The 12,275-nt window shown below is 47.0% G+C and overlaps 1 protein-coding gene across 1 annotated transcript; it reads right to left on the bottom strand.

The window, feature by feature from the left end:
• Nucleotides 1-10,681: 10,681 nt before the first annotated feature.
• On the bottom strand, nt 10,682-11,959 carry LOC123395622 (fasciclin-like arabinogalactan protein 1). Its single transcript, XM_045090650.1, has one exon. The coding sequence runs from the start codon at nt 11,942-11,944 to the stop codon at nt 11,042-11,044; it is 903 nt and encodes a 300-aa protein (XP_044946585.1). The 5' UTR covers nt 11,945-11,959; the 3' UTR covers nt 10,682-11,041.
• Between the last annotated feature and the right edge of the window lie 316 nt (nt 11,960-12,275).

Genomic DNA, 12,275 nt, shown 5'->3' with positions numbered 1-12,275 from the left:
GTACAACATAAAAAAATTGAATAACTGACATGAATAATAATATGTACATGAATAATAAAGATTAAAATATACATAATTTAAGTTGTGAATCTTACAAACTAATAATCATCATCAATAAATGCATCATCGTCATCACTATCACGCATGTCTTCATGAATGACGTGCTCGTCGGGTTCAACGGCGTGAAGTTGTGAAAGGCCTTTCTGTAATCGATGAAGCATTGATAGGTCATCCGCATCAGTAACCTCTATGAGTTCCAGGTCTTCTAGTTCTGGCTCAGGGGTGGAGTCGGATTCATTGTCGATGTCTACTTCCATGTTCTTGGGTGAAGCACGGCGGTTCTTGAAACGTTTCTTGGAGAGACGTGTTTCTTGGAAGAATTCTCCATCAAATGTGTCTGGATTAATGTGAGGTTCATAATCTTGTTCATTTGGGAGAGGTGGTATGACATGTGGCGGCACTTCATAAACAACATACCAACCTTCCAGATTCTTATCCGTTTGGCATGCCCACGGTAGATAGAAAACTTGGGTCGCGTGTTGAGCCGTAATATAGACATCGGGAACATCTAAATGGGTGTTTGGATTGATTCCAACTAGTCCTATATGTTCATGAGTCCTTCTAGTCTCCTTCGGCTGGAACCAATAACATTTGAAGACTACGACGTTCGGTGGGTTTTCACCATAGAATTGAAGTTCATAAATTGCTTCAACTCTTCCATAATACTCGATAACACCTTCACCGATAGCAGAGACACCACAATTTGTAGATTTCCGGTCGGGCATAGATAGCTCTTTGCCAAAGGTACGAAAGAGATACCCATTGATGTTGTATTTCTCAAATGAACGGACCTTATAGTCAAAACCATTAGCGACTTGTCTCAATTCGGCGTCCATAGACCTTGAATTAGCCTACAAGTTTAATACGAAACGATTGTTGTATTAGCCGCAAGTTAGACCAAGAAATGAAATGGTCCGTTATTGATAATTACCGTTTGTTTGAACCAAGAGATGAAACCGGGATAGCCGACTCTTGTCTTTGACAGAAGCTCATACTCTTCGACGGAATCATTTTCGATCACCGCTCCATCCGAGAATTTGGCAACGTAACGACTGTTTGAAATATCCGGGAATAAGAGCAGTTCAAAAGAATTAGAAGTTACGGGAAAATGTGCCGAGAACTCACTCGATGTACGGCCGCACTTTTGTTAGGTTGTTGAAGATATACAACGAAATGTTCCGTCATTCTTCGACATCCAACGTTATTGGTTTCGAAGCACCGGCTGGTGCGAGCTTCCCTTTGAATAGGCTGAGGTTGGACCCACCTTCTTTAGGGTCTGCATCATTGTGCCGAGGCTTCGGATTATGCAAATGATGATTTTTGGCTTCGTAGTGTGCTGTCACAAAGTTCGCCACCTCCTCAGTAATGAATGCCTCAGCCATCGATGCTTCAATTCTACGCTTACTTTTACATTTAGCTCGAAGGGTCTTCTGCATCCTCTCAGTTTCATAGCACCAACGATCTTGCACGGGCCCACCCAATCTTGCCTCGGTTGGTAGATGTAAAATCAAATGCTGCATTGGATTAAAGAAGCCCGGTGGAAAGATCTTCTCTAACTTGCACAACAAATCTGGTGCAAACTCCTCCATGTCTTCTACCACGCGAGGCGACAATTCTTTCGCACAAAGAACACGGAAGAAATAGCTCAGCTCCGCTAGTACTAGCCATTCATCCTCAGGAATAAAGCCACGTAACATCACCGGCATTACCCGCTCTAGCCATATGTGCCAATCATGACTCTTGAGACCAAAGATTTTTATTTTTTCAAGACTCGCTCCACTCTTTAGATTAGCTGCATACCCATCGGGGAACATCAAGTGCATTTTGACACACAAGATAATTTCCCTCATAGCTGGCCTTCCAAGATTGAACTAGGCCTTTGGCTTCGACCACTTCTGCTTTCCTTTGTCTTCTCGCATGTTTTGTAATGGTCTATGACATAGTGTCTCTTGATCGACTCTAGCCTTAGTATTATCCTTTGTCTTCCCATCTATGTCGAATAATGTACCAAAAATAGCCTCTCCGATATTCTTTTCAATGTGCATCATGTCGATATTGTGTGGAAGAAAGAGGTCTTTGAAGTAAGGCAGATCCCAGAAGCATGGCTTGTGAGTTCAGGCGTGTTTTGAATTATACCCCTTGAAATACCCTGGACGCTCTGGATCAGGCTCGAGGGCGTTTAACTGATCCAGGATCTGTTGGCCTGTCAACGCAGGTGGTGCCAAGTTTTTGACAACTTTACCTTTGGTAAAGTTCTTCTTGTCTTTTCTGAACTGATGGTCAGGATCCATGAACTGTCTATGAAAGTCAAAGCAAGAATACTTCCGACCCTCCTGCAACCAATGAAACTGAAGAGCTGCCTTGCATTGGGGGCACGGGAACCTTCCATGCACACACCATCCAGAGAATAGTGCATACGGCGGCAAGTCATGCATAGAGTACATGTACCACACATGCATTTTGAAGTTTTGTTTTCTAGCGGCATCGTATGTCTTGACCCCATTATCCCAAGCTTCTTCCAATTCATCCTTAAGAGGCTGCAGGTACACCTTCATATTCTTCCCCGGATAATTGGGCCCTGGAATTATCAATGTCAGAAATATGTTCTTTCTTTGCATAATCTATCCCGGGGGGAGATTGAGTGGAATGACAAATACAGGCCAAAAAGTATATTTGGTTGCCGTCATGCCGAAGGGATTAAAACCATCCGTGGCGATGCAAACTCGAGGATTCCTTGGATCTGCCGCTTTATCCTGATGCAATCCATCGAAATGTTTCCACGCTTCCCCATCCGATGTGTGTACCACCATCTTATTCCCATCCGCATCTAGTTCGGTTCTTTTGCCCAATTTGTGCCATGTCATCTGTCTGGCTGCCTCTTCGACCATGAAAAGACGTTGAAGTCTTGGTACGATTGGCATATACCGAAGAACACTAACTGCGATTTTGGTCTGCCTCTTATCACCCATACCGTTGTCTACCACAATATACCTGCAAGACTCGCAATTGGGACAATAGTCCAAGTGTGCATACTCCTTCCTAAATAAGACACATCCTTTCTCACATGCATCTATCTTCTCATAGGGCATCTTAAGTACACGAAGTATTTTGTCCGACTGGTACAGGTTTGCAGGCATGACATGGCCTTTGGGTAGGAAGCGTCCAAATAGTGTCATCATCGCGTCGTAGCATTCTCTTCCCAAGTTGAACTGAGCCTTCAGAGCCATTACTTGTGCGATTGCATCCAGCTGATAGAGCTCAGTGTGCTCATGGAGAGGACGTTTTGAAGACTCCAACATTTCATAAAAGGCCTTTGCAGATTCCTCCATCTCATCTTCCGAATCCCGAGCATCATCAAAGTCTTGCACCATGTCTTCCATCCCGGTACCATGCTCGTCGGTGCGACGACAGACGACCTCAGCTCTTGTGCGTTGTATAGACTCACCATGAAATGTCCACACCATATAATTAGGCTTAAAACCCCTCCTCTTCAGGTGTTTAATCATTACAGCCTCTGTCGTCTTTTTATAGTTGTCGCATCCAGGACAGGGGCAATAGTTTCTTTTCTGGCCATTTGCGAATGCGGCTTTCACAAATTCCTTTGTTTTTACAAACCATTCTTTCGTCATCTCTTTCTGACTAGGGTGACCGGTATACATCCACGCACGATCACTCATCTTGCCTAGCTACTAAAGACAGAAGAAATATATTTATATATAATTTAGCATTTATATTCATCGGTTAATCAGGTTCGCCATTTTTATTACGTCCAGGCAACCTACACGCTAATAGGTAAAGATAGGTCCTAATCCCACCCGAGTATGTGTATATTGGGTTCGTTTTCCCATGCGCTGCTCCAGATCGAACGCAAAATTTCGGCAGCACCTCCCCGCTGTTCTCCTGATACACGTCTCTGCAATAAACAGAGAGGATGTGCATCCGGAGAACAACAGGGAGGCACTGACGAAATTCCGCATCGGATCCAGAGCACAGCATACGGGAAAACGAACCCAATTTGCACATACTCGGGCTGTCCATGGATAATGTTGGACAATTCGAAAGGACGGCGGTTATAAATATGCAAAGACATGCATATTTATAGATGTCGCCCTTTCGAACGGGAGACGCATACTCGTCACACATACTGATAAATTAATTTAATTACCTAAATCTAGAAAGTTTCATCCGGAAACCGAGCCACAGTAAATGAAGGGGCGAGGAGGAGATGAAATTTGTACTGACCCACGAATGCAGGGGCGGAGCTCGTACAACGCACGAGGAGGTCTTCGCACAGCAGACCTCATAGCTACGAGACAACTATCACATGTAAATCCACCCGATCAACACAAATATGCTAATTATGTCATTTTAGAGGAAAACAAGTTATAATATAATATTCATGAGCTAACCAAGGTTTTATGCCATTTTGTAGCTAAATGGGCTAATTATCTCATTGTTGGGGAAAATAAGGTAAGGAGAATAAGAAAGAGGAGGAGGAGAAGAAGAAATCAAGAAGAAGGAGAAAGAGGAGGAGAAGGTATTTTTCTTCTCTTCTTCTTCTTCTTCTTCTTCTTTCTTTTCATTTTTCCTATTTCTTCTCCTCTTCTCCTCTTGTCGGAGCTAAATTATCTAATTATGTCTTTTTGAAGCTATATGGGCTAATTATGTCATTTTAGAGGAAAATAAGCTAAGAATATAATATTCATGAGCTAACCAAGGTTCTTATGCCATTTTGGACTTATTATGGCATTTTGGAGCTAAATGGGCTAATTATGTCTTCTTCTCTTCTTCTCTTCTTCTTCTTCTCCTCCTCCTCCTCCTCTCCTCTTCTCCTCCTCCTCTTCTTCTACTTCTTCCTCTTCTTTCTATTAAGCTAACTAACCTAACTAACCAAGCTAACTAAACCTATCGCTAAACCTATACAACACTAAACAACAACAAAATAAAAAAACATAATCTACCACTAAGTAACTAAAAAGGAATCTAGCTACCACTAATTAACAAAATAGAATCTACCACTAAACTACCTACTAAATCTACTAATTAACTAACTAAATCGACCAACTAACTAAACTACCAACTAACTAAAGATAATCTACCAACTAACTAAACTACCACTAAATCTACTAATTAACTAACCTACCAAATAAACTATATATACCACTAAATCTATTAATTAGCAAAAAAAATAAAAAAAACACCTTGGTTAGTAGTGGGTAGCCGGGGCGGTGACGGTCGGGGCGGTGGGTGACCGGGCCGGAGCTGGTGGAGGAGGGGGTCGCGGGGAGGAGGGGGCACTAGGGCGAGGGGTGGCGCAATGGTGGATGAGAGGGGGTTGCGGGGAGGAGGGCACCAGGGCGGTGGTGGAGCAGGGGCACGGTGGTGGAGGAGCGGGTCGCAGGGAGGAGGAGAGGCGAGCTCCGGCGACGGGTCACGGGGAGAAGGGAAGACGAGCTCCAGCGGCGGCGCGGGGAGAGAGAAGGGGGCTGTGGTGAACCGTTATGGGGGAGAGAGAGGGGGTGGGGTGGAGGTTGACGACGTTAGGTCTAGTTGCCTCTTTGTCGTCTGCCCCAGACGGCAAAGTGGTAATAGGCTGACAGCAAAGTGTTGGACCGTTATGGGTTAGAGGGCGGTGTGGGGTGGGTTCTTTGTTGTCTGCCTGCATGTGCTTTGCCGTCAGCTGGCAGACGGCAAAGAGTACACTTATGGCAAAGAGGATGTTTTCCATCAGCCTGCTCTTTGCCGTCAGGTTTTGGGTAGCTGATGGCAAAGAGTGTCTTTGCCATCAGCCAGCAGACGGCAAAGAAGTAGCAGATGGCAAATTCTCTGATTCTAGTAGTGTTAGTCCCAAAAAATATATAAAAGGCATGCAAAACATCCAAAGTTTGACAAGATAATAGCATGAAACCATCAAATATTATAGATACGTTGGAGACGTATCACTTAGGTGCTTGTTTCAGACCATACAAAGATTTTAGCAACTTGCACACCTTTTTCTCTTCTCCTTTTACCACAAACCCATCAGGCTGATCCATATAAATTTCCTCTTCCAACTCTCCATTTAGGAAAGTTGTCTTTACATCCATTTGATGAATGATCAGACCATAAGAGGCAGCTAGGAAAAGTAGCACCCGAATGGTGGTTATTCTAGCAACGGTGAATAAGTGTCAAAGTAATCTTCGCTTTCTTTCTGGGTGTAGCCCTTGGCCACAAGTCGCGCCTTGTACTTATCAATGGTACCATCAGGCCTTAACTTCTTTTTGAACACCCATTTACAACCCACAGGTTTACAACCATAAGGTCGTTCAGTTAACTCCCAAGTTCCATTAGAAAGAATTGAGTCCATCTCATTATGAACAACTTCTTTCCAATCATCTACATCTGGAGACGCATATGCCTCTTCAATAGACTTGGGAGTATCGTCCACAAGGTATACAATGAAATCATCACAAAAGGATTTTGCAACCCTTTTTCTCTTGCTCCTTACAGGAGTTTCATCGTTATCCTTCTCATGGACTTCCTCGGGTGTTTGTTCAATATAATCATCAAGTGTACTAGATTTAGATTTTAACTCAGAAGAAAATCTAGCAATGATATGCATATCTTTCATAGGAAACATATTCTCAAAATGCTATGCATATCTTTCATAGGAAACATATTCTCAAAAAATGTTGCATCACGAGATTCCATTACAGTATCTACATGCATATTAGGAACCTCAGATTTAACTACTAAAAATCTATAAGCAATGCTCCGCTCAGCATAACCCAGAAAAACACAATCCACTGTCTTTGGTCCAAGTTTTCGTTTCTTAGGGATACGAATATTGACCTTTGCCAAACATTCCCAAGTGCGCAAATAAGAAAGTGATGGTTTTCTCCCAACCCACTCTTCATAAGGGGTTTTCTCTTTATTTTTGTTAGGAACTCTATTCAGGACATGACATACAGTCAACAAAGCCTCCCCCCACCATGCCTTAGATAAACCAGCAGTGTCTATCATGGCGTTCACCAAGTCAGTCAACGTGCGGTTTTTCCTCTTAGCAATCCCGTTTGATTGGGGCGAATAGGGAGGCGTCCTCTCATGAATAATACCATGTTCCTCACAAAATTCATCAAAAACTTTGGGAAAATATTCTCCATCACGATCCGACCTAAGACGCTTGATCTTTTTCTCTAGTTGATTTTCAACTTTAGCTTTATAGATCTTAAAGTAGTCGAGAGCTTCATCTTTAGTTTGCAACAAATAAACATAGCAAAATCTGGTCGCATCATCAATCAAAGTCATGAAATATTTCTTTCCACCTTTTGTCAACACACCATTCATCTCACACAAATCAGAATGTATGAGTTCTAGAGGTGCCAAGTTTCTCTCTTCGGCAGCCGTGTGAGGCTTTCGAGGATGCTTCGATTGCACACAACTATGGCACTTAGAACCTTTGGCAAGTGTGAAATTAGGAATTAAACTCATACTCGATAGTCGAGACATTAAACCAAAATTAATATGACACAAACGAGAATGTCAAACACTTGTATCATCATTAATACTAGGACAAATTTGGTTTACTGACTTATTGCAGAAATCTGAAAGGGAAAAGCGGAACAAGCCTCCGCACTCATAGCCTTTACCTATAAATTGTCCAAATCTTGACACGACTACTTTATTTGACTCTAAAATTACCTCAAACCCATCTCGACATAGAAGGGAGCCGCTAACTAGATTCTTGTTCATAGTAGGGACATGCTGCACGTTCCTTAGTTGCACGATCTTTCCTGAAGTAAACTTCAAATCCACCGTGCCAATGCCACGAACGGAAGCATGCGACCCATTCCCCATTAGGACGGAAGAATCCCTTGCGACCTGATAAGAAGTAAACAAAGAGACGTCAGCACACACATGAACGTTAGCTCCTGAATCAATCCACCATGAAGATGATTGAAATAATGAAAGCACAATAGGTAAATTACCATACCCATCAGTATTGCTAGCGGTCACCATGTTGATTGTCTTGGAGCTGGTTTTCCCTCTGTGGTCTGCGCGTTCTGGGCATTCCTTGGAAAAGTGTCCGAGCTTCCCGCAGGCGTAGCACTCTAGCTCAGCCTTGTTAAACTTCTTCTTCTTGAAGGTAGTAGTCTTTATAGGCTTGTTGAAAACAGGCTTGTTCTTTCCTTTGTTTTTGTTCTGTGGGAACGTTTGTACCATGTTGGCAGTAGGTTGAACTTCACCTTCTTTCTCAGTAGTGTCTTTAGCCCGAGCTTTCTCTTCAACATCAAGAGATGCAATCAGATTTTCAACTGATATCTCCTGTCTCTTATGTTTCACAGAAGTGGCGAAGTTCCTCCATGAAGAAGGCAACTTTGCAATAATGCACCCAGCCACAAATTTATCGAATAGATCACACTTAAGGAGTTCCAGTTCCTTCACAATACACTATATCTCATGAGCTTGTTCAACCACAGAACGGTTATTCACCATCTTGTAGTCGTGAAAATTCTCCATGATGTACAATTCACTGCCTGCATCTGTAGCACCGAATTTAGCCTTCAGTGCATCCCACAGTGTCTTCCCATCTTGTATGTGCATGTACACATCACACAGACGGTCAGCAAGAACACTCAAAATGCATTCCACAAACATAGTGTTGGCTTCCTGGAACTTCCTCTGATCTTCATCAGAAGCTCCCTCTGGCATGCCAGCACTAACATGGAAAACTTTCACAGCAGTAAGCCAGAGCGTGGATCTCACTTCCCACCTCTTAAAGTGCACACCGATTTATCCGGCCTCAGTGCATCAGAAAATCCAGCCATAGTTAACTCAGAAAATTGCCTACAATTAGGTTTTTGGATTGTTGAGGAATTAGGCACACTTTCCATGATTAATTCCAGAATATAAAGCATGACAATAGCAGCTACTAACATGTGAAACTCTAACATACTAGATGCAACATACAACATGAATAGCAGCAAGATCGTGTAGCAAAACATGTACGCATCTAACATGTTCATCAGGCTAACGGGAACACGATGCACGTATCAAACGTTTGTAGAGGAAGCAGATGTGTTCGGTGCAGACGCGTTGTTGACGACGACGTTGGCAATGACGGGACGAAGTAGACGACGCTTGAGGCGGCCGTACGCAGCACCGCCCGACTTGCTTGGTAGACGACCCGTTGTGGAAGCCTCAAGCAGTCGCGCAAAGCGCTTCCCAAAAACATAATTCGCCTTTTCCCGTACTAGATGGTTTTGGACCAAGGCCGGTTCCGTGTCGCGATCAGTCTCAAACCGGCGGACCATTCACGCGCATGTCGCACATACGCCCGGCGAGACGAGCGAGCGCGCGTGTGGTTCTCTCCTTTCTCTTCTCAACATACATTTAGAGTAGTGGGGAAAACTCGCTATATAAAGAGGTCCAACACTTCCTCCACTAGCGGTATGTGACTAAAGTTTAGCTCCACCATTTGGCATTTTAATCATTGGCTCAAATTAAGATTTCAGAATTTTGTACATGGACCAAGCCCATTTAATTCTAACATTAACCTTGTAAAAGTACACAAATTAGAAATAAATTCTACTCTATCATATACCGAGTATACTAATCATATACGGAGTATACTCTCTAATCAATCACGATATACTCAAGAAAAAAGGAATACAGGTCCTTGCAACTGCATGCGTCATCGTCCGTTCAGGCGTCGGGGGCAGGCGCCGGCGAGAGCGTGTCGGACAAGCTGTTGACCTCCACGGCCGGCGCGTAGGCGGACTCGTCCATGTAGTCGGCCGCCGGGCCGTCTGCAGCCGGCTCGTCGGCGGGGGCGTCGGCGGCCTTCTCGGCCCTGGCCAGCGGCGCCACGGCCACGGCGGCAAGGAGGAGCGCGGCGAGGAGCAGCGCCGTGCGAGCCATGATTGCACCGGTGCGCGCGCGCGTTACGTACGTGGTTAACGAACTAGCTCGCCGTCGTTGCGTGCGTGCGTTCGTGTAGGTTGCCGTTGGCCGTGGCCGTTCTTTAGGCGTGCATGGGTCTTCTCGGCCGCTGGTGTCGCGGTGGTGGGGCGCGCGTGTCGGCGACCTCGGCCGGACCAGCAGATTGCTCGGCCGACACGAGATTGCTGTTCATTAAATCGTCTCGTCTCGCTGCACCGTCCGATCCAGAGGAGCGCCACCCTCTTGCACCAAAAGATGTTTGGGCTATGACGGGACGGACCCTGTTGGTAGTGGGCTAGTGGCAGTGGTGGAGGCCCAGCGTGCCCATGTGGGGTGGTGTATAGTTAGGCCGAAAGCCCGAAATGGAAAGCACTGTGACTTATCTTCTTCTTCTTTCGTTCCATCTCAAAAAAAAAAAAAAAAAACTTCGCTGATCGCCATGTACCAGCCTGGCCCAAGCTTTTTCACCCCTCCTTCCTCCTCTCTTTATTCTACTTGTCACCTGCAGTACTTTTACTTTCATGTGTGGTTTGTGTTGTTTGACCCGTTTGAGTCGGGGATAAGCATCCACCGACAGCTGAAGTCCCAAGAAATGAATGAAAGCTTGCGCTCCGTTCAAGCAAAGGACCCTTCGTCGTTCCATTTATTAATAGCATCTGACGAAGGCGCCATAGAAAATTTGAGACGAGGTCCAGGAATATCTCACTCAAAACCAACATGTTGCTGACGAGAATTCGCAAAATGCGCCCGTTCGTATGGCATGGAGCAACTTCGCTCCCAGGTTTCACTCACCGGTCCCCAGATCGACCAAAAGAAAATCAATGGCTGGTGAGCTCACGATGCCAATGGAACATCTCATGCGTGGTCTAGTTGTACTCTTGTGGTAGCACGAGCAGAACCATGGCGGTAGCAAACAGAGAAGAACATCTAAAGAGAAGAAAGCAGAGGAAAATCGAGCACACGACTATGTCTTCTACGGCAGAAGCACTACACGAACACGCCGTCACACCACGATCGCTCACGCCAATGGATCAAACACTAGGGAGGAAAATAAAATACCCTAAGCCAGCGTGGAGGCCACGGCCACGGCCGCCAGCGCCGCGGCGAACCACCGGACGCGCGGCGCGTCAGCGGCCGCGTTTTTCTTGGAGTCCTTCTTCTGGTCCGCCGGGGTGGCGTCCTCGGCGTCGGGCCCGGGCGCGTCCGCAACGGCGGGGGGCGAGCGGTGGCGCGCGGCGCCGCCCTTGCCCGCCTTGGGCGCGTCGGCGGCCGGGGCGGGCGCAGGCGCGGGGGTCGGGGACGGCGCGGGCTTGAACAGCTCGACGGGCTCGAACACCTTGTCGACGGCGTAGACGGCGACGGGGTCCGTGTTGAGCAGCGTGGACTTGACCCGCGCGACGCCCCCGGAGGCGCCCGTCTTGATGGTGACGACGTTGCCCTCGTTCTGCAGCGTGAAGTTGTAGTTCCGGGCGGAGCCGTCGGTGGCGAGGGTGTTCATGACGCCGTTGTTGGACTTGAGGCTCCCCGGCGAGTAGTAGACCGGCACGGCGTGGAACAGCAGCAGCGACGCCTTGCCATCGACGGTGAGGTTCTTGTACCGGGGCATGAAGGAGGCGACGGCGTCGTCGGAGGGGCAGAACACCGTCATGCCGCCGCCCGCGGCCGCGTCGTAGGTTGACGCGGCGTCGGGCGAGGCCGCGATCAGGGCCGCGAAGGCCTTGCACCCGCCCTTGGCCATCGCCGCCGTGGCGTTCGGCGGCGCCGGCGGGGCGGCCGGGGCCTTGGCCCCCGCGGCGGCCGCGAAGGGCAGCGCCACGACCAGGAGCAGCGCGGCGGCGAGGCGCAGGCACGGCATTGTGCAGGGAGTGCGCGGCGTGTGCCTGGGCGTGAGCGGAGCGTGGACTGAGAGTGGAGTGCGCCTAGCTCGGCTGGCCCGGATATGTAGCGTGGGCGTGGCGCCCATGCCCCTGGCCCTGGGCCCTGGGGTTTAAGGTAAGATGCCTGGCGCGCGTAGTTGGCAAAGCTCGCCATGCATTTTCCGCCCGTTCTTTTTTTCGCTTTCACTCACTTCCTGGCGTAATACGTAGCTTTTTTTTGCACGTATTTCCACTTGTTCTCCCTCCATCCCTCCCTTCTTCGATTTGGATCTGTGTGGCGTTGGGCGTGGCGGTGATACGTTGTTATTTTCGTAACACGCGTTAGCATCATGGTGCAGCTATCTTGCACTGCATGCGTTGCTGTTTTGTTCATTTCCGCGCTCGATCGGTCGATCCTTCTGGCTGTCGGTTTGGCCA

Source organism: Hordeum vulgare, chromosome 5H (assembly GCF_904849725.1).
Source record: "Hordeum vulgare subsp. vulgare chromosome 5H, MorexV3_pseudomolecules_assembly, whole genome shotgun sequence".
Classification (NCBI taxonomy): domain Eukaryota; kingdom Viridiplantae; phylum Streptophyta; class Magnoliopsida; order Poales; family Poaceae; genus Hordeum; species Hordeum vulgare.
Note: the sequence above shows the minus strand (reverse complement) of the source record. Positions and strands in the feature narration are given on the sequence as shown.

What these genes read in the sequence shown, in the direction of transcription:
- LOC123395622 (XM_045090650.1), bottom strand. Translation starts at nt 11,944, where the DNA reads ATGGGCGCCACGCCCACGCTACATATCCGGGCCAGCCGAGCTAGGCGC.